Source organism: Mesoplodon bidens (genome assembly GCF_964165515.1).
Source record: "Mesoplodon bidens genome assembly, chromosome: 2".
Lineage (NCBI taxonomy): Eukaryota > Metazoa > Chordata > Mammalia > Artiodactyla > Ziphiidae > Mesoplodon > Mesoplodon bidens.
The window spans coordinates 143,251,721-143,276,028 of NC_138177.1; the positions used below are offsets into that span (position 1 = coordinate 143,251,721).

At 41.8% G+C, this 24,308-nt stretch overlaps 3 protein-coding genes across 3 annotated transcripts in view; 2 read left to right on the plus strand and 1 right to left on the minus strand.

The window, feature by feature from the left end:
• BTF3L4 (basic transcription factor 3 like 4) overlaps positions 1-1,248 on the minus strand; it is a 29,530-nt gene extending 28,282 nt beyond the window's left edge. Inside the window, exon 1 of the mRNA XM_081258571.1 lies at positions 910-1,248. The gene's annotated coding sequence lies outside the window, so the exon portion shown is untranslated. The remainder of the gene's footprint in view (positions 1-909) is intronic.
• TXNDC12 (thioredoxin domain containing 12) lies at positions 261-23,405 on the plus strand. Its single transcript, XM_081258557.1, has 7 exons — positions 261-486; positions 10,807-10,867; positions 17,324-17,376; positions 18,174-18,247; positions 19,873-19,942; positions 20,723-20,806; positions 22,885-23,405. The coding sequence occupies exons 1-7, from the start codon at positions 390-392 to the stop codon at positions 22,962-22,964; spliced, it is 519 nt and encodes a 172-aa protein (XP_081114683.1). The 5' UTR covers positions 261-389; the 3' UTR covers positions 22,965-23,405.
• Positions 12,106-14,397, plus strand: KTI12 (KTI12 chromatin associated homolog). Its single transcript, XM_081223885.1, has one exon. The coding sequence runs from the start codon at positions 12,578-12,580 to the stop codon at positions 13,631-13,633; it is 1,056 nt and encodes a 351-aa protein (XP_081080011.1). The 5' UTR covers positions 12,106-12,577; the 3' UTR covers positions 13,634-14,397.
• Positions 23,406-24,308: the final 903 nt, after the last annotated feature.

Here is a 24,308-nt window from a genome sequence, read left to right on the forward strand (position 1 = left end):
CAGCGGTTTTTTGGAGGAGGGGCTAGCGTGCAGGCGGACGCAAGCAGCAACGGTTCTCCCGAGCCTCCTCCCCCGCCCCCATCTTGGCCCATCTTTTCTCTCGGTCCTCGGACTGAAAGTCCGGAACCTGGGGAAGCAACTAGCGCTCAAAAGCAGCCCCCGCAGCCTTCTTCGTGATCTGCACCTTTAAACTCTCACTCCGTCCCAAACCGGACCCCGGAGGCACCACCCACATCCGTCTAACATCACTTCCTTCAGGGTTAGAAAAAAAAAAAAAATCTGGGAACAAGAGCGGATGGGCTGAGCAGCACTTGGGAAACCGAGCGGACTTTCTGTTAGGACCCGGGCCCTACGTCTGCTCAGCCCCGTGGCTCCGCGCACCTACCACCATGGAGCTGCGGCCTCGTCTCGGAGCCACCTGTTTGCTGGGCTTCAGTTTCCTGCTCCTCGTCACCTCTTCTGATGGACATAATGGGCTTGGAAAGGGTCAGACCGCGTTCTTAATCTTTACTTATCCTGGGCCCCAGCCCAGTACAACCCTCTTCTTGTTCTAACATGATCCCTTTCCCATTTTATCTCTGTGGCCACGCTAGATTTCTTTTTATCCCCTCGAACTGCTCCTGGAATTTGGGGTGAGGAGTAGCGGGTCTGGGGAATGTTGAGATGGGGAAGTTTTACTTGAGGCCTCCCTGAATTCTTGGGTTGGGGTAAGGAATTTCCCTTATATTACGAAAAGCATGTTTAAGAGACCAGCATAGTGCCTAGCACTTTGTAGGTCCTCAGGCACCGTTACCTTCCCTCCTGGGAGAAATAGAACTTTTGGGGACCTGTATATTTAGACCCTTGCCCTGGGTCTGAAGAGTCCCCTCCTCACCTCTTCTTTTAAGAGCTAGGTTACTGCTTCCTTACCTTGGAGTGAACAGCACCTGTATCCTAGGGAGGGGTGACTGGCACAAAAGGAAGGGCCAGATGAAGGGTCAAAGGTCTGATGTTAGAGGGTCGCCAACTGTCCTTGGTTGAGGCTGTCCTTGGTTCCTTGGTGTGGTTCAGTAGGTGTGTCTGAAGAAACTGAGTTTTTCTGAAGAGTGAGGGGGCAGTGGTTATGAATGGAGAATAAGAGGTGTGACCCCCCTACTCCATCCATCCCATTACCTACATCTTTATTGGAACTCAGGGTTTTATGCTTTTTCTAAGTGGTTGTGTGGTAGCATGCATTCCCCTCCCTTTCCGTTTTTTTTTTTTTTTTTTTTTTTGTAGTGACATTGCTGTATGGAATGTCTCTGCTGCAATCCTGCTGTTGTTTTATCCTCCCTATTTGCACATTTATTGGTGGGTGATGAGATTGGGTGGACGTTCAGTGTGCCTGAATACAGTCAGTCCTTCATTCAGTAAATAATTTTTGATCACCAACCGTATTACAGGCATGGTCCTAGGCACTAGGGATATATCAATGGATAGGACAGACAAGGTTCCGCTCTCACAAAGCTTATATTCAATTCAGAGGGACAGAAAGTAGATACATGAACAAATTAATAGGCAAGATAATTTCAGCTAGGGATGAGTTCTGGGAAGAAAATGGAACTGATGGACTAGAAAGGCTGGGGAAGGATGAGGGAGCTGGCATTACTTGAGCTAGGAAGATCAGGGGAGACTTCTCTGAGGAGGTGACATGTGGGTTTCCATCTCAATGATGAAACTGCACAGTGAATTCTGTTGAGCCAGAATGTTTTAAGTACTGACAGTCCCATTTTAAAGCAGATTATTGTATATTTAGTATAAAATTTTAAGTACTGAAGGAGACAGAAGAGTGTAGTGTTAGGAGTGTGGGTTTAGATTTGAGTTTTAATTTATTCTGCCACTAACCAGCTGAGAGGCCGAGGGCAAGTTGCTAAACTTCTCAAAGTTCAGTTCCTCATCTGCAAAAGGGTCAGAATAATAACTACCTCAGACACGCAACAAATAATTTACCCTGTTCCAGTTTACTGTGTCAGGTGTAGGCAATACCTTGGAGTCACGTATTCAGTATTCCTTGTTAGCCATTAAGCTCTGTGTGGTTGTTCCAGTTACCATTGCTGTATAATAAACCACCCCCAAATTCAGTGGTGTAAAGAAATCATTTTATTATGCTCACGATTCTGTGGGCTAGGAATTCAAACAAGGCACAGTGGGGAAGGTATATGTCTTGGTTCCAAGTCTGGGGCCTCAGCTGAGCTTGTTACTTCTACGTGTGGTCTGTCTTCATGGGCTAGTGTGGTCTGTCTTCATGGGCTAGTGTGGGCCTCCTCACCATATGACAGCTAGATTCCAAGAGTGAGTGCCCTAAGAGAACAAGGTGGAAATGCATGGCATTTTTATCATCTAGCTGTACAAGTCACATAGCATCACTTCCACTGTACTCTGTGGGCATGTTTAAGGGCAAGGGACATTAACCACACCCCCTCCATCCCCCATGGGAAGAATGTTGAGGTCCCATTGTAAAAAGAGCATGTGGAATGGGAGATATTGTTGCAACCATCTTTGAAAAGTACAGACTGCCCCAGTAAGGTAGGACCATTTCTGTCTTATTCGTGCCCAGGAATATTTGTTGAAAGAAGAAGTGAATGGTACACATGATTGTTGAGATCCCTGTCTTTTTCAGCTCATAGTCTGAAGACTGTCAGGACAAGTAAGCAGGCAGTTACATGACAGTGATATGTACTGTGAGCAGGGAAATAGCAGGTAACTTAGGAGCATATAGAAGGGCAACCTGGTGGGGGGGGCGTGTTGTCAGGATTAAACAAAAAAACAAAAGGTATTTAATATGTGTCACAAACTTAGAAGTGTTTATTTAATGTTTATTATTATATCCTCCCAAAGAAGAATATTGAATTGTTCGTGAAAAGAATTAATAATATTTCAAACTGCTTTTGTTTGTTTGTTTTTGGTTTTTTTGTATCTTGTGAGTGTGGTTTCTTGGAAAATAGATTACAGCTCACCATCCACCTCCCAAAAAAGTGCTACCCAGAGCAGTGATGAGTAAGATTTCTTCCCAGATGTTTAAGTAGTTTTGACTCTCTCCAGAAGATGGCCTGGTGGTTTGCAGAGAGGAGAGACAGAATGACCCTACTGTTTTCATTAAGAAGAAGAAGTACAGTGGTGTGGTGTGTGAGCACTGGATAGAAATCAGGAGGCCTGAGTTTTAATCCTGGTCAGACTATATAGCCAGCTCTTATCTTCCCTGGGGATCATTTATTACATGAGAGAGCTGGGACTGGAAATGATTCCTAAGAGTCCTTCCAGCTCTAACATCCTAGAGTTCTAAAATAATTTTGTTGTTTTCCGTGTGCTAAAAATTTGGAATATGTATCACCTGTGGGGAGGAGTGTAATGATTAACATTTACTTTATATTTGCTGTATTCCAGGAACCGTTCTGTGCATTTTTCATGTATTGACTGGTTTAATCCTCATAATAACCCTCTAAGATAGATAATATTTTTTTCCTTGTGAAGTTGACATTTTATTAAATATTTTCATTCATTAACATATTATTTTTTCAATATTTTATTACAGTAGTTTTCAAACACATAGCAAAGTTGAAAGAATTTTGCAGTGAACCCCCTTATGTCTACCTCCCAGGTCTACCATTGATGTCTGACTATCCTTGTCCTATCATGTCTCTCTCCACGTAGTCATCTATCCATGTGTATCTATTTTTTTCTTACAGTGTAGATAATATTTTTTTATAATTATCCCCATTTCACAGATGAAGAACCTAAAATGGGATGCAGGAGTCACATAGCTAGTAAGTGGACCAGCTGAGATACGTATTCCAGAGCTTCTGTTCTCAACAATATACCACTCCTGCTCTGAGTGCAGAAACTCCTTTGAAAACTTTAAAGGAGAAATGAGAAAGTTTTCAGTGGGGGCGGTTCATGTGCTCTCCTGCCTGAAACAGAAATGGATGGCTTTGTCAAGTCTCAAATGCAAATTTGGCACTGACACGTATGGAATGTTTACCTTCCATACTGTGACTTATTCACAGTCACAACAGCCCTATGGGACAAATATTTCTGTTAGTCATATTTTGCATACGGGAAAACAGCAAGTGGCTAAACTAGGTCTGTTTGATGCAGGCAGACTTCATTTAGCCACTGTGTTATTCCACCTCTTAGGTACAGTGTTCCCTGTTTCAGAGACTTGGCTGCCAGTTCTGACACGTAACCTTTTGTTTTGTCAGCTGGGAGAAGGTGGATAATACTTTTCTGATGTCCTTAGCTTACACTCATGAAAACAATTTGAGCATGAAGGGCTTGGGAATTCTGATGTAAATGCTGTGTTTGGAAATTGTCACTTTCCCTTTTTTTCCCCCTTTTTAAATTAATGTTTTACGGCAGGAGCTGCTAATATGGGAGCTTTCAGCTCACTCTGCAGAAAACTGGAGTAAATAAAGTGTCTGTGCAGGTGATACTTTAGGAAATTGGACTATCTTCAGATGTTCCACGTTGGCATGGGTGTGAGTGTGGGTGTTACTGGGGAGTAGGTAGCAACACGGTAAGCACTGTACCTTTTCAAGTTGTTTTTGAAGGGAAACATAAGGACCCAGGTTTTCCAGACCTGAAGTCTGTGTTTTCATTCTGCTTTGGTGAAGCCACATTCCTTTATTCATTTATTCATTTTTATCTTTGCTAGAGAGTCAGTGAAGTATCGTGAGCAAACTACAGACTCTGGAACACAACCACCTAGGTTCTAATCCCAGCTCTGGCACTTACTAGCACTGTAGCCTTGGGCAAGCTATTTAACTTCACCTTCCATATCTGTAAAATGAAGACAATTAAGTTTCTACCTCATAAGCTTATTGTGAGGATTAAATAATACATGTAAAAGCATGAACAACAATGGCTGGCATATAATAAATGCCATATAAGTGTTAGTCATTAATGCTATTATATTATCGTAATTATAACATAGAGTAAGCACTCAAAAAATGATGGTGCTGGGCTTCCCTGGTGGCGCAGTGGTTGGGAGTCCACCTGCCGATGCAGGGGACACGGGTTCGTGCCCCGGTCTGGGAAGATCCCACATGTCATGGAGTGGCTGGGCCCGTGAGCCATGGCCACTGAGCCTGTGCGTGCGGAGCCTGTGCTCTGCAACGGGAGAGGCCACAACAGTGAGAGGCCCGCGTACAGCAAAAAAAAAAAAAAAAAATGATGGTGCTGATTATTACTTGTGAAAAATTCCAATGTACTTTTTAATATGAATTTTCAAAGAAATCTTATACACATAGTGAACTGTTTCAAATTATACCTCTAGACTTACTCGTAGGGATAATGCAGTAGGGCAGCCAGGGGCACTGGAAAAGCATTTTAATTAGGAATCAGACTAAATTCTGGTTGTGGCTTCCTTTGTGGTCTTGGGTAGCCTCTTCCGTTTTCCAGGCCTTTGTAATATGAGAGGATTAGACTGATCTCTAAGTTTGTGCTGTCCGATAAAGTAGCACTAGGAATATGTCACTCTTAATTTTTAAATTAATTAAAATAAAATAAAAAATTCAGCACCTCTGTTGCATTAGCCATGTTTCAAGTACTCAACAGCTAATAGCTACCATATTCAACAGTGCAGCTATAGAAATTTCCATCACTGGAGAAAGTTCAATTGAACAGCCCTGCCCTAGGCTCTCTCTTAGCAATAACCTCCTATGACTGTAAGCTTTGTCAGCTAGCTTCTGAGTAGTCCATGTTTATGGAGAAATTTTATTTTGCCTGATAGTAATCTAGCTTCCCTGACTTTCTTTTGGCTGACATTTGCCTGGGATATATTTTTCAATCATTTTACTTTTGACTTTTACAAGTCCTTCTGTCTTAGGTGTTCTTGTAAACATAGAGGTAGTTTTTTTTTTTTTTTTTAACCAAAATCTGACAAATTCTGTCTTTTAACTTTAACTGGCAAGTTTAGTTCACTTATGTTTGTTGTGATTATTGACAGAGCTGGTCTTATTTCTCTCATCCAATTTCCATTGCTACTGTTTTTTCTATTCTTATTTGCTCTTTTTTGCCCTTTCATTGGGGGTTGAATATTTGCTGGTTCTTATTTTGCTTTATCTCCTTTATGAGTTTGGAAGTTGGCACTCTAGTTCTTTTCTTTTAGTGGTTACTTTTGAAATTTTATTCGCATATTTAACAAAATATAACATTAATATCTTAACCCCCCAATGGTTAGTGGGCCTTAGAATATTTTAACTTCAGTCTCTTCCTCTTTCCTTATAAGCTGTTGTTGTCCAATATTTTAGTTCTCTCTCCTTTTTTTTTTTTTGCGGTACGCGGGCCGCTCACTGCTGTGGCCTCTCCCGTTGCGGAGCACAGGCTCCGGACGCGCAGGCTCAGCGGCCATGGCTCACGGGCCCAGCCGCTTCGCGGCATGTGGGATCTTCCCGGACCGGGGCACGAACCCGTGTCCCCTGCATCGGCAGGCGGACTCCCAACCATTGCGCCACCAGGGAAGCCCCCCTCTCTCCTTTTTTAACTCTATAAATTGAGCATTAAAATTTTTTATACAGATAATATTTAGATTTATCTACATGTTTACCAGTTAATTTGCTCACTGTTCCTTGTATTTAGGCATTCTTCTGGAATCACTTCTTTCCTGAAACATGCCTTTTATCATTTAGTTTCTCTGGTTTTCTCCCAGAGGACTATTTCGTATTTACTTTTGTCTCTTCAAACCTCCAATGCTTTCTCCACAATCCTTGCTTTCAGCCAGTCACCACACTTCCTATTTAACAGAAGGTAGAAGGACTCAGAAGAGACCTTTCAAAAATTGTCACCACGAGATTTACCTACCTTCTAGCACCAGTATCCATATATCCTTCCTTTCCTGTCTTTACTGGATGAGCTATCAGGGCTCCTAGCAAAGGCTAATCCCTCTACTTGAGTACTAAATCCCATCTCCTTTCATCTACTCAAGATATTTTCGACTCTCCCTTTTAGTCCTATATCATCAGTTTTCCTACCTTTATTATATCATTTCTATCAGCTTTCAACATCCTATACTTTCCTCCATATTGAATAAAAACCTTTCATGGACTCACAGCTGCCCCTAGCAATTGCCCCTGTACAGCAAAATTCTTTAAGAGAGTTGTGTGTACTTGTTCTCTAATTCTTCCCCTGGGCTGTCTTGATCTTGCTCTAATCATCTTTTCATCCTCGCTCCTCTATTGAAACTGGTCTTGTCAAGGTCAGCATTATTCTCCGCTTGTTAAATCCAGTGGTCATTTCTGATTTAATAGGAGCATTGGTGTCAGTGGATCATCCTTCCTTCTTGAAACATCTTGGAAACACTTGGCTTCTGGGATTCCATGTGCTGCTGGCTTTCTGCTGATCTCACTGGTAGTTCTTTCTCACGTCTTTGGCTGGTTCTTCTTTATCTCCCTTAACATGGGAGTGCTCCAGGGCTGCTGGACTCCCTCTTCATCTACACTCACTCCCATGGTGATCTTATTCAGTCTTAAGCTTTAAATAACATCCGTATGCTGATAACTGTCCCTTGAATTCCGGGCTCAGATATTCAGTTGCTTATTCAGCATCTCTACTTAGATGTCTAGTAAGCATCTCAGAATGAACATTTCCAAATCCAAACTCTTTAATGTTCCTTTCTAAAACTCACTCCATCTACTCTCTTTCCCACCTCTATTTACGACAACTCCATTCTTCTAGTTGCCCAGGCCAAAAACCTTAGAGTCATCCTTAACTTCTCTCACCCCATATCCAGAACAAAATCCTTTTGCCTTTACCTTCAAAATATGTCCAGAATCTGATAGGATCTACTCCCTCTACCACCACAGTTGGTCCAAACCACTGCCATTGCATGCTTGGATTATTGCAATAACCACTTTCCTAGTCTCTTTTGTTTTTGCCCTTCTCTCCTGTATTAGTTTGCTAGGGCTACAATAACAAAGCACCACAAACTGAGTGGCTTAAACAACAGAAACTTATTGTCTCACAGTTCTGGAGACTAGAAGTTCAAAATCAAGGTATTGGCAGTATCGGTTCCTTCTAAAGGCTGAGGGAAGGGTCTGTGCCAGGCCTCTCGCCTTATGGATGGCTGGGTTCTCTCCCTGTGTGTGTATCTGTGTCCACATTTCCCTTTTTTATATGGACACCTTATTGGATTAGGTCTCACCCTGATGACCTCATTTTAACTTGATTACCTCCATAAAGATCCTGTTTCCAAATAAGGTCACAATCTGAGGTACTGGGGATTAAGACTACAACATATCATTTTTGGAGGGACACAGTTCAACCCATAACACTTCCTTTAGTCTGTTTTCATCACAGAAGCTAGAGCAATCATGTTAAAACAGAAATCACATCATGTTACTATTGATACTTTGCTCAAAACCTACTAACCTACTATTGATACTTTGCTCAAAACCCACTAAGAAATAACATCATGTTACTATTGATACTTTGCTCAAAACCCACTTAGTAAAAGCCAGAATCTTTATAGTGGCCTGTCAGGCCCTGCATTGTCTACTCTCTCCCTTGCCTCTTTGTCCTTACCTCCTTCTGCTTTGAAGGACAGCATTGTTTAGTGCTTGAAAGTAAGGAGTCTGGACCCTGAGCGCATAGGTTCAGTTTCCAGCTCTGATGCTCATTAGCTGTGTGAACTTGGGAAAGTTACTTAAACTTTGTGCCTTGGTTTTCTCATCTGTAAAATGGTATTAATAAAAGAGTACCTACCTCTAGGGTTGTTATGAAGATCAATATTGGTAAAGTACTTAGAATAGTGCCTGGTATATTATATTAATAGCAAATACTTGTAGCAATTCTCCAGTCCCAGATGCTGTTCTAAATTCTTTTTTTGTTGTTGTTGTTATATTCATTCATTTCTTTTAGTTTTTAGATTCCACATATAAGTGAAAACATACAGTATTTGTCTTTCTGTGTCTGACTTATTTCACTTAGCATAATACCCTCCAGGTCCATCCATGTTGGCGCAAATGGCAAAATTTAATTCTTTTTTATGGCTGAGTAATATTCCATTTTATATATATATATATATATATATATATGTATATATATATATATATATAATTTTTTTTCTTTTTGGCCACACTGTGTGGCTTGTGGGATATTAGTTCTCTGACCAGGGATTGAACCTGGGTCACCATAGTGAAGATGCTGAGTCCTAATGACTGGACTGCCAGGGAATTCCCATGTATATACCACATCTTCTTCATCTATTCATCTGTTGATGGACATTTAGGTTGCTTTCATATCTTGGCTGTTGGTAAATAATGCTGCTATGAACATTGGGATGCATGTATCTTTTTGAATTAGTTTTCGATTTTTTCCAGATATATACTCAGGAGTGGAATTGCTGGATCACATAGTAGTTCTATTTATCATTTTTAAAGGAACCTCCATACTGTTTTCCACAGTGACTGTGCCAATTTACATTCCCACCAACAGTGTGCAAGGGCTCTCTTTTCTCCATATCTTCTCTAACATCTATTATTTGTTGTCTTTTTCAAGATAGCCATTCTGAAAGCTGTGAGGTGATATCTCATTGTGGTTTTGATTTGCATTTCCCTGACGACTAGTGATGTTGAGTATCTTTTCATGTGCCTATTGGCCATTTCTATATCTTCTTTGAAAAAATGTCTATTCAAATCCTCTGCCTATTTTTTAATTGGGTTCTTGGTTTTTTTAATATTGAGCTGTATGAGCTGTTTATATATTTTTGGATATTAACCCCTTATAGGTCATATTATTTGCAAATATTTTTTTCCAATTTGGTAGGTTGTCTTTTTGTTTTGTCAGTGGTTCCCTTTGCTGTTCAAAAGCATTTAAGTTTAATAAGGTCCTATTTGTTCCTTTTTGCTTCCATTTCTTTTGCCTTAGGAGACTGATACAAAAAAATATTGCTACGATTTATGTCAAAGAGTGTTCTACCTATGTTCTCTTCTAGGAGTTTTATGGTTTCAGGTCTTACATTTAGGTCTTTTTTAAAAATTAATTAATTATACTTTTGGCTGTGTTGGGTCTTCGCTGCTGCTTGTGGACTTTCTCTAGTTGCAGTGAGCGGGGGCTACTCTTCGTCGCGGTGTGAGGGCTTCTCATTGCGGTGGCTTCTCTTATTGCAGAGCACGGGCTCTAGGCATGTGGGCTTCAGTAGTTGTGGCACACGGGCTCAGTATCTGTGGCTCACGGGCTCTAGAGTGCAGGCTCAGTAGTTGTGGTGCATGGGCTTAATTGCTCCATGGCATATGGAATCTTCCCGGACCAGGACTCGAATCTCTGTCCCCTGCATTGGCAGGCAGATTCTTAACTACTGCATCACCAGGGAAGTCCACCATTATTTAATTTAATCTCCTTAAAAACTGAATTAGGTGATATTATCTCCATTTTACAGGTATGAAAACTGAGGCTTGAGGTATAGGACTGTCCATGGTCCCATACACCTAGAAAGCAGTGGATTTGGGACTTGAATACCATGCTTTTGACAAAGGAAAGCCTTTTTTTTTTTTTTTTGTGGTACGCGGGCCTCTCACTGTCGTGGCCTCTCCCACTGCGGAGCACAAGCTCCGGACGCACAGGCCCAGCGGCCACGGCTCACGGGCCCAGCCGCTCCGCGGCACGTGGGATCCTCCCAGACCGGGGCACGAACCCATGTCCCCTTCATCGGCAGGCGGACTCTCAACCACTGCGCCACCAGGGAAGCCCCAGGAAAACCTTTTTTTATGAGTATCTTGTGAACATGCCACATTTCTTTCTTGGGTCTTTGCCCTTTGTTCATGTGTGAATGTTTATGAGGCTCTTTCCTTCCAGGTTTTGGAGATCACATTCATTGGAGGACACTAGAAGATGGGAAGAAAGAAGCAGCTGCCAGGTACAAGATATGGTTTTAGTTTACTTATGGTGGTAAAACACTTTCCAGCCATCAGCTTAGCATTAATTTCAGGTGAAGGATTATGCCAAGGCAGAGCAATGGAGGGGCTGCCTGATAACAACAAAAATAATACTACTACCTAACATTTATTAAGGGCTTACTATGCACCAGACACTGAATTATGTGAATTAACTCATTTAATTCTCACAACAACTCTTTTGAGGTGGGTACTGTTGTTACCTTCACTTTACAGATGAGAAAACTAAGGCACAGATCAGTTAAATAACTTGCCCAAGATCACACAGCTAGTTAAGTGGTGGAGCCAAGATCTGGACCCAGACACTCTGGCTTCAGAGCCTACACTCAACCAGTAAACTATACTGCCTAATAGTCTCAAGTTGAATAGTCTTAAGTTCCAAGTAGGTTTAGTCTATGCACAGAAGATTTATACAAAGGAGGAGGAAAAGGCAGAACAGGGGAGGAAAGGCTAAACATTGATCTGAGTGCTTTATATTCATTAATTTATTTAATCCTCACAACCTATGAGGTTGGTTCAGCCTGTGAAATAAGAAGCATTGTTATTATTTTACAGGAGAGGAAATTTAGATACAGAATGGTTACATAACTTGACAATAGTTTACACAGCTAGTAAGTAGCAGAGCCAAGACTTGAACATTCTCTACTATACTGTACTGGAGAGATATAAAGATACAATGTATGTGCACTTCCTTTATACACACACATCCTTGCACAGAAATACTCACACTTCTGCACCTACCAAACTATAGTGCTTGCTTTTGCTAGAACAGATCCTACAGCTTCATGGCTCTGAGCCTCATACCTTCTGCAGGAGTAGGGTTGCCAGATTTAGCAAATAAAAATAAAGGATGCCCAGTTAAATTTGAATTTTAGATAAACAATAAGTAATTTTAAATATGCCCCAAGTAATATTTGAGACATACTTATTTTTAAAACATTTTTTGTTGATTGTCTGAAATTCAAATTTAACTAGGCATCCTATATTTTATCTGGCATCCTTACCCAGGAGAAAAATTCCTATTAGTTTTTCACGTTCTAAATCAAATGACTATTCCTAGATAAAGTCTTCGACAATTTTTGTGAGCAGTTTGTTTTTCACTTCTGTACTTTTACAACCCAACCTACCTTTATCCGTTAGAGTGTATGTTATTCTGCCTGTAGGTGCCTGACTTTTCCCGTTCAGACCCTTGCTTTGTGGGGGGACTGTTTTATGTTCATCTCTGAATTCCCAACCATGAAGATATTGAATGATTGAAATGGTTATTGAATAAACAGTTACTGAATGTTATTGGCTATAAGAAATGAAGGGGAACTAGTATTTGTGAATTGTCTTCCATTTGCTAAATATAGTGCTGATTGTTTTGCAATATTTAATGCTCTTTAAGGCTCCATTATAAATTGATAGACATAGTCTTTGGCCGCCAGGAGATCACATTCTTCTGAGACGTATAACATTTGACAGAAATAACCGATGCCGTTCTAAGCTCCATTTCCTTTCGGAGAGAGCAGGATCTGGTTCTCCTTGGTCTAGAACTCCTGTTTCCATAGCAACAGAGGTCGTGTAAGAGTCAAGGGAGGCAGGAAGTGTGGCTTGCATTTCCGGTTTGCGTCGGAGCCCCGGCAACCCGGAAGTTGACGCTGCGCGGTTGCATATGGCCGCGTCCGGGAAGGATGCCGCTGGTGGTGTTTTGCGGGCTGCCATACAGCGGCAAGAGCCGGCGCGCGGAGGAGCTCCGCGTGGCACTGGCGGCCGAGGGCCGCGCGGTGTACGTGGTGGACGACGCGCAGGTGCTGGGCGCGGAGGACGCGACGGTGTACGGCGATACGGCCCGTGAGAAGGCCTTGCGTGGAGCCCTGCGAGCGGCCGTGGAGCGGCGCCTGAGTCGTCACGAAGTGGTCATCCTCGACTCGCTTAATTACATCAAGGGCTTCCGCTACGAGCTGTACTGCCTGGCGCGGGCGGCGCGCACTCCGCTCTGCCTGGTCTACTGCGTAAGGCCAGGCGGTCTGAGCGGGGGACCGCGGGTGGCGGGCGCGGATGAGAGTCCGAGCCGCAGTGTCAGTGTGAGTTGGAGGCCGCGAGCTGAGGAGGGAGGGAGACCTCTGGCGGCGGGCACCGGTGTCCTCGGGGAACCGCAGGCAGTGGACTCTGTAGTAAATGGGAGAGCCCAGGCAGAAGTACCTAAGGAACTGGAGCGGGAGGAAACCAGGACGTCAGCTCTTGTGACTTCGGAATTCGAGAAATCTGCAGAGCATGTGTCCGGTGCCTTTTACCCTCCCGAACTTCTGGAGGCCCTAGCGCTGCGCTTCGAAGCTCCTGACTCTCGGAACCGCTGGGATCGGCCCCTGTTCACCTTGGTGGGCTTAGAGGAGCCGTTGCCTCTGTCAGAGATCAGAGCTGCCTTGTTTGAGAACCGGGCTCCTCCACCCCATCAGTCTACACAGTCCCAGCCACTTGCCTCCGGCACCTTTCTGCACCAATTGGACCAGGTCACCAGCCAGGTGTTGGCACGACTGATGGAAGCTCAGAAGAGCGCAGTCCCTGGAGACTTGCTTAAGCTTTCTGGCACCACAGAGCACCTGCGGTTTACCCGGCCTTTGACCATGGCAGAACTGAGTCGCCTCCGTCGCCAGTTTATTTCCTACACCAAAATGCATCCCAACAATGAGAACCTGCCTCAACTGGCCAACATGTTTCTACAGTATCTGAACCAGAACCTTCACTAACCAGAGCTGGTGGGGGAAAGTCATGGCTCCTTGTCTAACCACTGCACTCTCTGTTTCTCTGGGAAGAATAATCTGAAGGTCTGCAGAATATATTGATGTGTGGAAATAGAGCTATTGTGACTGATTCACTCGTACATTTCTGAATGCCTCTGTGCCAGGCCTTGAGTTTACAGCATAAATTGAGACTAGAGAGAATGGAGAACTAGCTTGGAGGAGCTTGGCAGGTTTCTCTAGAGGACAGAGCTCTGGTGGACAGGGTTTGCTTAGATTGGGTTCTACTTGGGATATCACATACCATTGATTTCCCCCATCTGAATTGTGGGAAAGCAGACTGGATGGATGAATTGTTTTAAAATAATTGTGAACAGAACTGAAGATGACACAGTTTGCCTCTGTACTGGCCCTTTTTTCATACCACAGTTTTTTGAGTACTGTGCCTACTTTTGCTCGTCTCTGTCCTGGGGCCTGGGATCACAGATAGATCCACTGGTTTCTGTCCTTGGGAAGTTTTGGTTCTAATAGTGAAAGACAAAACCACTAGATTGTTTCATTTAATAAAATCTTTTAGATGAAGACAGTGTGCTGGCATCTCTTTTGCTTTATGTTCTTCATGTAATTTACTTAATGTAACATTTTAGATACACAGGTATCCCTGTTACGCCTTTGATCAAAAGTACTTTCATAGTGCTGGGTGAGAGTCTCGATGCTTTGGTCTTAACCTAGAGTGACTGTTATGACAACTCCCATAACTGGGTGCTTCATTCTGTTTTTCAAGACAAATAGCACTTTAAGCATGTCTTTCATTTTTTTCATTGATTTCAGTAAACAAATGGTAGGTACCTACCTTACCAGTGCTTGTGTTTTTCAAAGATGTATTAGATAGTCTTTGCCCTTGAGAAGTTAGTAGTTTAGACAAGTAAACAGGTGATTAGAGGATAAAAAGGACTGGAGGTTAGAATGCTTTGCGATCCCAGAGGAGGAATTGGACTAACTAGCTGCTGAGAGAAGGTGGTTTTGGGAAGGCTTCACAGAGGTGTTTACATTTGGACTGTCACTCTAGAGCAAGGGTCAGTAAAGGGCCAAACAGTAAATATTTTAGGCTGTGAGGGCCATAGGGTCTCTGTTGCAGCTTATCAACTGTGCCATGGTAGCACAAAAGCAGCCATAGACAATAAGTATACAAATGAGTGTGAATGTGTTTTAATAAAACTAGTTACACTGAAATATGAATTTAATTTTAATATATCACAAGGTACTATACTTCAGATTTGTTTTTCAAACATTTAAATACGTTTAAAAACACATGTTTGTATATGTTTGTATATCATTGCCGTACAGAAGCAGGCAGTGGACTGGATTAGGCCTGCAGACTAGTTTGCTTACCTCTGCTCTAGAAGGATGAATAGGAGTTTGGGAGAAAAGAGAAAGCAAGACATTCTAAGACATTCTTAACTGCTCTGTAAGTGCGCGGTGCTGTTAAAAGGATGGGCTGCCTTGGTTGGTGATTATTTCTTGCTTATCAGGTTATCTGGACCACCTTTTGTTTCTGATATATGAGACTGGATTCCTGCATGAAATGGAGGTTTGGACTAGGCAGCATCCAAGGCCTCTTCCATTTTCATTTTCAAATTCCAAGTTGATTATTGGTTGGTTGGGTTTAAACCCATGGATTCTGGATTGCTGTTCTAAATTGAAGTAGACGATAGTGGTCAGAAAGAATATTGATTCTGGAGTCAGACTTACAAGTTAACTACTAAGTGGCAGAACCTAGAATTTATGTGGCCAAAGGTTTAATTTCTTGGAAGTATCAGTTTTCTCATTTCTATTATGAGACCATTACCTTAGGATTGTTGTGAGGATTTTTTGTTTGTTTGTTTGTTTTTTGCGGTACGCGGGCCTCTCAATGTTGTGGCCTCTCCCATTGCGGAGCACAGGCTCCAGACGTGCAGGCTCAGCAGCCATGCCTCACGGGCTTAGCCGCTCCGCGGCATGTGGGATCTTCCCAGACCAGGGCACGAACCCGTATCCCCTGCATCGGCAGGCAGATTCTCAACCACTGTGCCACAAGGGAAGCCTGTATTTTTTTTATATATATAAATTTATTTATTTATTTTTGGCTGCGTAGGGTCTTTGTTGCTACGTGCGGGCTTTCTCTAGTTGCGGTGAGCGGGGGCTACTCTTTGTTGTGGTGCATGGGCTTCTCATTGTGGTGGCTTCTCTTATAGTGGAGCACGGGCTCTAGGTGCGCGGGCTTCGGTAGTTGTGGCATGCAGGCTCAGTAGTTGTGGCTCGTGGGCTCTAGAGTGCAGGCTCAGTAGTTGTGACACACAGGCTTAGTTTCTCCACAGCATGTGGGATCTTCCCGGACCAGGGCTCGAACCCATGTCCCTGCATTGGCAGGCAGCTTCTTAACCACTGTGCCATCAGGGAAGCCTTGTTGTGAGGATTTAAATGAGATAATGTGTGTAAAGCACATACAACAATGTCATATAATAAATGTTTAGCACATTTGGCTATTATTATTATGGCTATGTAGATCCCACTTCTTACCTAACCTTACCTAACTCATTTAGTTTATAAGCTTTTACAAGTATTAGAGGCACCATTCTGTCCCAGATTTGTAGTAGGCCTATGATGAGATAGCTGAATAATTCATTTGACACTTATTAAATTAACATATGTATTTAGAATAGTACCTGGTACACAGTAAATGCTGTATAAGTTTTTGCTACCAGTAATATTATTCTCTATATTAGGTGTAGGGAGTATAGAGACAGCTAAGAGTTCCTTCCTTAAGAAGCTCTAAGTAAATAAAAAGATACAGTTCAATGTGGTAAATACTGTGATAGTATTGTACAGCATGTGGTGGTGATGTGGTGATAAGGGGGTTGGATGATGGAGAAAGCCAACGTCTGATTACATAGGACCCTTCTACAAGTCGGCATTTGAGCCTTGAGAGCGTAAGAGCTTCAGCTGGCCAAGACTGATTCAGGTGGAATATGTTGCTTATTATTTTATGAAAGAAAAAGCTTTTCTTCCCTGATTATAAAAATTACATTTAATTGGGAATTCCCTGGTGGTCCAGTGGTTAGGACTTGGTGCTTTCACTGTCGGTGCTCGGGTTCAATCCCTGGTTGGAAAACTAAGATCTCACAAGCCGCATGGTGTGGCAAAAAAAAAAAAAAATTACACTTAATTGTAGAAAAATTGGAAAATAAAGGAAAAGTATAGTAAAACCCACAATCCCATTATCCAGAGATAACCTCTATTATGATTTGGAACATTTCCTTTTAGACTCTTTTCTACATATTTGTATAATTTAAACTATAGATAATAATTTCATATTCTAGCCTTTAACAGCATACCAATAAAAAAATTTATTAACGTTTCAGTGGTTATATAACCATAACATTTAGAAATGCTGTAATTTGTTGTTTTCTTCTACAGTCTTTTCTCCCTAGCTTTAAAGCCCAAATTTGCAGAATTTACTGGAATGTCAGAACTTAGCAATAATTTTGTTGTAATAGTCCACTATTATTGAATAGATTGTCTTAAAATTTTTCTTATTGAAATTATACTACATGAACATCCTTGTACATTAATCTTTGTCTTCATTGGTTGGTCATTTTATTAGAATATATTTCAAGAAGTGGAATTACTAGATTATAATTTCTTCATTTTGTTTTTAAGTGGATTACCCCTGATGGTGATTATCCATAAGTCCTGGTGTGGAGCTTGCAAAGGTAGGTGCAAATGATCAGACCTCAGATGTGTTCTCAAATATTAATGTTTAAAAAATATTAACACTGACTTTGGCTCAGCACTGCTTATTGCTTGAAGGAATACCGAAGAAATTTATGGTATAGATTCCCTGCCCTCAAGAAATTTGCAGTTGTATTTGCAAGGGGTTGGAGGGTGAGGCAATTAAGATATGGTTATGTAGAATATGGGATTAGGTGCTACAATAGTTGTATGGACAGTTGTATGTAACAGAGAGAGACATGAGGAGTGGTCTTACTGGAGGAGGTGGGAACCAAATTAGAGCCCAGGTTTTCTTACTTTGTAGCCTGTATTCTTCCTGGTATACCAGCCTGCCACTTCCCAGTCAGATTCCTTCTTTTGTTTGGTATGCTACACTTAATAAAATCATGTAGGAAAAAGAGTATAAAATTAGTGTAAATTGCTAGTTTAATAATATATATACATTAGTGGTAGAGTATTGTTACTCTATTGTCTTTATTACATCTATTCTTAAATAAATGTTATTGAAATACGTAAAAAGGCCAATAGTAATTTTTTTTGTCAGTATGCTGTTATCTATATTTTATAAATTAGATGAAAGCTTCAGAGAAATAAAGTCAGCCACTTAAGTGTACATAACTGTGCAAGTAAATGGCAGAAGCAGGACCAGAATTCAAGTGTCCTGATTTCTGGGTCTTAAGATTAGCAAAAGGGTCTGTTATATGAATCATCTCAGCAAATTAGGGTTTGGGTATGACAATGATGTTTTCTTCTGTTCAAAATCTTTTCTTCCCCCTAGCTTTAAAGCCCAAATTTGCAGAATCTACAGAAATTTCAGAACTTTCCCATAATTTTGTTATGGTAAATCTTGAGGTAAGACTTCCAGAGTTCCTCCTTTCTGCTATGATTTTAAGTCTTTACTGTTTTAGAGTTAGCCTCATTGATGGTATAAAATCTTACTCAGCAGAGCTGTCTTCTTGTATGTATATGTTTTTCTCTTGAACTCTAATACTAAGTCTTACGTTAGGTGTGGTAGAATGCTACTGAGCCCCCATTTGTGGGAGGAAGTAGGAGAAGAAAGATTGGATAAGATGAATAAATTTTAAGGTCCCTTCACTTTTAGCTTATGATTATGACATGTTTTTACATCTTTGTATAACTGAACTAAAGATGTAGTCACATGTGTAGGCCACAATTCCCTGCAAAATATGATTCAGTTGAAACCCTACTGTGTGCTGGGCTTATATGTAGAGCTTCCTTTTATTTCATTAGATATCCTTTATGTACTTCACATTGACCAGAGGTCTTGGAATCCCAAGTCAGAATATCAGATCTTAGAGTTAGAAGAGATTTTTAGGCCATTGATGCTATCCCTGTTTTACAGATTGAGCATCTTAGGCCTGAAGGATTTAGGTGATTTAGTCAAGGTCATAGAGCCTAATAGGTGATAAGAATAGGTACTATGACCTAGCTGTGCTGCTTTTAGGCTGTACTCTTCCAATGTGGGATGCTCGGATGCTCTGTGATGATACTCCTAGCCCTGTTTCTATAAAATGATGTTTATTTAAACATAGGACTGGAAATCTTCTGAACACATTACCAGTTAATGTTGAGGTAGCTAAGGGATGGCTTATAAAGCTAGTGGATAACCTGAACGCGGACACACCTCACTGAAGGCAAGGTTATATTAACTATTTGATATAACTTCTGAAATGGGAATCACACCATAAACGACAAAATTACTGTTGATTTCTGTGCATCTAAACGCCTCACCACTTTCTGTGATGAGTTAGAATCACCACTCACAGGAAACAGAAATGTGTTCAGTGAGCATTCTCCAACTTGAGAGATTTCTTAAAAAGAAAGCTAACTGTGTGGTCATATCTTCTGGGAGAACTATAACTTCACAATTGTACTAAGATGTCAGTCTCATCAATTCATGCATTCAAGAAAAATTGTGCAAGTCAGTGATGTAGGTATTGAGAATCAGCAATGAACAAAACAGACAAAATTCTTTGCTGTCATTAAATTACATATGAGGAATTGAATATGGGGAGGCAGACAAATAAGTAAAATATGTCAGATAGTGGTAAATGCTATGGCTAAAAATGAAGAATGGAGGGGATAGTTTGCAATTTTAATTAGGTAGTTAGAAAACAAGGTGACATTTGAGCAAAGATTTGAAGCAGAAAAGAGAGTGAGCCATGTGGATGAAGGGGGAAGTGTGTCCAGGCGGAGTGTAAGAGCAATTACAAAAGCCTGAGTGGGGAGCATGCCTGGCTTGTTTAATGACAGCAATAGCAGGCAACTTAGTGTGGTTGGAAAAGACTGAACAAGGGGTAGGGCGTGTTGTTAGAGAAGTGCCCAGGTGGCAGGTGAAGTAGGGCCTCTTAGGCCACTGCAAGGACTTAAGGTTTTACCCTGAGTGGGAGGGGAAGCCACTGAAAGGTTTTGAGGAGAGAGGGAACATGATCTGACTTAAGGTTTATACTTAATAGGATGAAGAAGAGCCCACAGATGAAGATTTCAGCCCTGATGGGGGTTATATTCCACGAATCCTGTTCCTGGGTAAGGTGAAAGGTCTTAATCTGGGGATCCGTGGTGCAGAAGGAGAGAGAAATGAATCAAGTCACTGACTCCACCTAGTGAAATTTTACTGGGATGGCTAAAAACAAAAACAAAAACCAGTTTCAAGAGAGAGTGGGGAGTTCTGAATGCCAGAACCTCGGATCTGAAGGAAAACTTCTCCCATTAACTGCCTGCTTTTGTAAAAAACAAAAAACAAAACAAAACCCCAAAACTAACTGCTTTTGTGAGCAGTGGGAGAGTAGTGGTCATTCATTTATCCCTTTAGCAATCATTTGTGCATCAGCCATATGTCAAGCACTGCTAGGCACTGCAGGGACTGAGATAAGCCACAGTTCCCACCCTTGACCTTGTAGTGAGGCTGAAGCAGTGGGATTCTATAACAAGAAAAATGTCTTTCCAGAAACAATTTTATAAAAGATATTTAATGACTACCTAATCTTTGCTCAGCATTCTGCTAGATTCTATGGGGGAAACAAAAATATAGATCCCACCATTATCAAACAGAAAAGAAACATGCCAGCAAGAGGGACCAGCATATACCAAGGCATGGTGGGGAGTGAGGGTGGGGGTGGGTTGTGTTCAGGGAATTATAAGGAATTCATTGTGATTGCAACATAAAAAACAAGGGGTAAGGTGGTGAGATAAGGGCTGCAAAGATGGACAGGTCTCATTTTCTAGAAGGCCTAGTGTACCATATGGTGCTTAAAGTACCTCTCTGTTGTAACTATTGCAATCCCTCTGCCATTTTGTCTACAATAGATCCCAGTGGCAAGGTGCGTCCTGAAATCATCAATGAGAGTGGAAACCCCAGCTACAAGTATTTCTACATCAGTGCTGAGCAAGGTATGGTTATGTTGAGAGAGAAGAGGGAGGGTTGCTGCTAGGTTTCAGTAGGATGAACCACATGCAAGGTCTGTGATGGGAAACTAATTCAACATGTTAGCCAGTCATCTGCTGCATGACTAGCTTTTGGCTAGATGCTGTGTAGAATATAGGAGAAAGATAAGACTGAGCCCCTTCCCTAGCTTTTTATAATCCAGTTGGGAGCTAACTGGCCCACAGGAAACTGTGAAGAACTGAGGCTCCCAGAAATAGTCACTTGCCCGTGGACCCACAGTTAAAAAGTCACAGAGCCAGGATTTCAGTCCAGAACTTAGTTTTTTTCCACTGCACTAATGCTATTCTTGTGAGAATTCAAAGGAAGGGGAATGCTAACTGTTAGCTGATCTAGTCTGAAAGGTTTCATAGATAGTAAACTTTAACTGGATCTAGATGGATACGGATATCCATCTGTATAGAAGAGGACATTTCAAGTTATGGAAGCAAGAGGTGTGTGTGTGTAGGGGGGAGTGTAGCCCAGCATGGAGAGGGCGTGAGGCATGCTAGAGGGGATGATGACTGGGTTGAATCCTAGCCAGCAGAGGAGTGCGGAAAGCATCATTCGAGGCAGAGGGAACAGCATCAGCACAAACGTGTGGGGGAAGATTGAAATCATAAGTCAGTCATGCTTTTTTGTTCTCTAATCCTTGAGCACAGTCATTCTAGAAGGAGAGTTTGGAATTCATGCCACGTACTGTCTCTATTTTCTTTCTGAATTTCTCCCTGCCATCTGTAAAAGAGGGTTGTTTGCTAAGTTGCCATGTGTCTCCCATTGCCATGCTGCCAGGTTGTTGATCGCTTTATGTTCTGAGTCCTCGGAACTCTTATTCCTCAGGATAGGGAGAGGAAAGAGATCTGCAGAGGTTATCCTCTCCTTTCCATGGGTAAGGGGAATGTCATCTTTCCTACACAAATGCTGATCACTGGAGGTTGGTGTTACAGGGGAATTTTCCACATGGAGAAGGGTAGCTGAACTTTAGGTTCCCAACTTTTTTTTTTTTTTTTTTTGGTGGTGAGGCTTGTGGGATCTTAGTTCCCTGACCAGGGATTGAATCCAGGCCCATGGCAGTGAAAGCACCTAGTCCTAACCACTGGACCACCAGGGAATTCCCATAGGTCCCCAACTCTTGACCCTTGAAATTCACCTTCCTTTTAGAATTTCATGAAGTTACCACTTCCATCTTGACACCAGCATCATCCTTTAACACATTAGTCCAAATGTGGACACAGAACCCTTTGCCTGAATTCTCCATGGCTCAGCTGACATGAAACTGGAATATTCAAACCTGGCTTTACTAAAGGCTTGGGCAAAACAAAAGGGATGTAACAAACTATACTACCTGGTTTGCTTTCTGAGATCCACAGACTCTGGCTCAGCCTAACAACTGGCCTGCCACTGTATGGGGAGCCTGTACCAAAACAGCTGCCCTCCTTGATGCCCAAGATAGATGAGAAGTTTCATCTTCCGTCTGCCCAGGGCCTGCCTTCCAGGTTTCTCCTGTGCCTGAGAACTTGACTTCTTCCATACGTAGTTGATACTAGATATGACCACCTCTTTCAGTGAAGACCATCCTCCCTCCAAGTACACGCACACACTCACATACCAGTGTAAACTGTAACCTCCACAGGATATGAAATAAATGCAGCGATCCTCCAGAAGAGGTGATGGGGATGGTAGGAAGATGTTTTCTATTCCCTTAGTGTCAAGTGAATATCTACAGCTTGTGACAGGGGTTCAGCTCTAATCCGGGAGGGTAAGCCAAAGTAACTACTAACATTTTTTTAAGACTTCATAGTTTATAAAGCACATTTATTATTCATTCTCTCATTTAATTCTGTGTGAAGTAAGTAGCATCACCTTATTTATAGATGAGGAAACAAATTCAAGAGACTTTCCAGGGCTAAAATCCGGAGCTAGATCTTGAATCCAGATCCTGTGCTCCTCTTATATTTCTCCTAAAACATAAAAATCTGTATTGGTTGTCACATGTCAAATATTAAAGACCTGCTTTATACTTTTCCCCTCAACCTTTATTTCACAGTTGTTCAGGGGATGAAGGAAGCTCAGGAAAGGCTGACGGGTGATGCCTTCAGAGAGAAACATCTTGAAGATGAGTTGTAACATGAATGTATCCCTTCTTTCATCAAAGTTACTGTTCTGGAAGGAAGGTAGCAGGGAAGAGAATATTGAGGAATCACTCAGAACTGTTAAACCTTGTTCCTGCCTACATGGGAAGGGGCCCTCTCACTGTGGAAGAGTTCTGCTGCCAGAAGCTGGTCTCCATGTTTGTGATCCAGCAGAGTGTGGCAGACTTCCTTCTCCTGTCCCCTCTCACCTAAATGTCTCTGTCATTGAAGGTAAAGAATGACACCTTTTGACACAAAACTTGAGCCATTTGGAGGTTTACTCCTCACACTGCAATAGTTGAGTCTTTCCATTTCCTCCTGCTTTACTCACCTTAGTGGTGAAAAGAGACCAGAAGCATCTTTTTTATAATGTTAAAATTGCAGAAATAGCTTATCATTTAAAACAACAAGTCCTAAATGTAAATCCGTAATTCTACCCAACCAAGGAGACCAGCCTGTTTCTTCTCTTTTTCTCCTGGGAATAATCTTGGGCTTCTTCCTGAATCCCTTCAACTTCTTTCCTCTTCTCTGGCTTGGCTTCCCTGTTTGCACGCATGCGTGTGCAGGAATAGCTGTGTGCTTTGGACTCAGCCCAGCTGGAAGCATGCTTTCCCCTGTTACTGTTGGAGAAACTCAAACCTTCAAGCCCTAGATGAAGCCATTTTTGTCGAGTCGTCAACTGTATTTTTGTACTGGGGTTAACCAAAAAAAAAAAAAAATATATATATATATATATATATATATATATATTAATTGTTCCATTAAACTTTAATAAAACTTTAAAAGGAAATGTGTTGTGATGGCCTTTTTGTTATTGGAGAATGGAGGGAGGGAGGTCATTCAGGAAGAAAACTAACCTTGAGGGCCTAATCTAGGAGCTTTGTCTAGGACTCCTCGTGCACCTGCACCTCCCACATTCTGTTGGGCATCAGAGCTCTTCTCTTCTACTTTTTAAATACCTGAATTCCCTCCTTCCTCACTGACACTCTTGTACAGGGCAGGCCTTTTCTACTTCCTAGACTATGTATTGTTGTGGCCTTGTAACTTGCCTACTTGCTTCCAATATTCTCTCCTGCAATCCGTCCTCCTAACTTCCCCCAGAGTGATCTTTCCAAAACACAGATGTGACCATGTCACTCCCCTGCTTAAAGCCTTTCCTGCCACCCTCAAGAAAATAATACTAACATTAGAAAATATCTGGGCCTCAGTACGTGGCAGGCACTCTTCTAAGTGCTATATGTGTATTATCCCATTTTGTTTGCCTTTAGTCCTAACAGGCCTATGACAAAGGTATATTATCATTTCCATTTTATACAAGAATTTGAGGTGTACAAGGAAA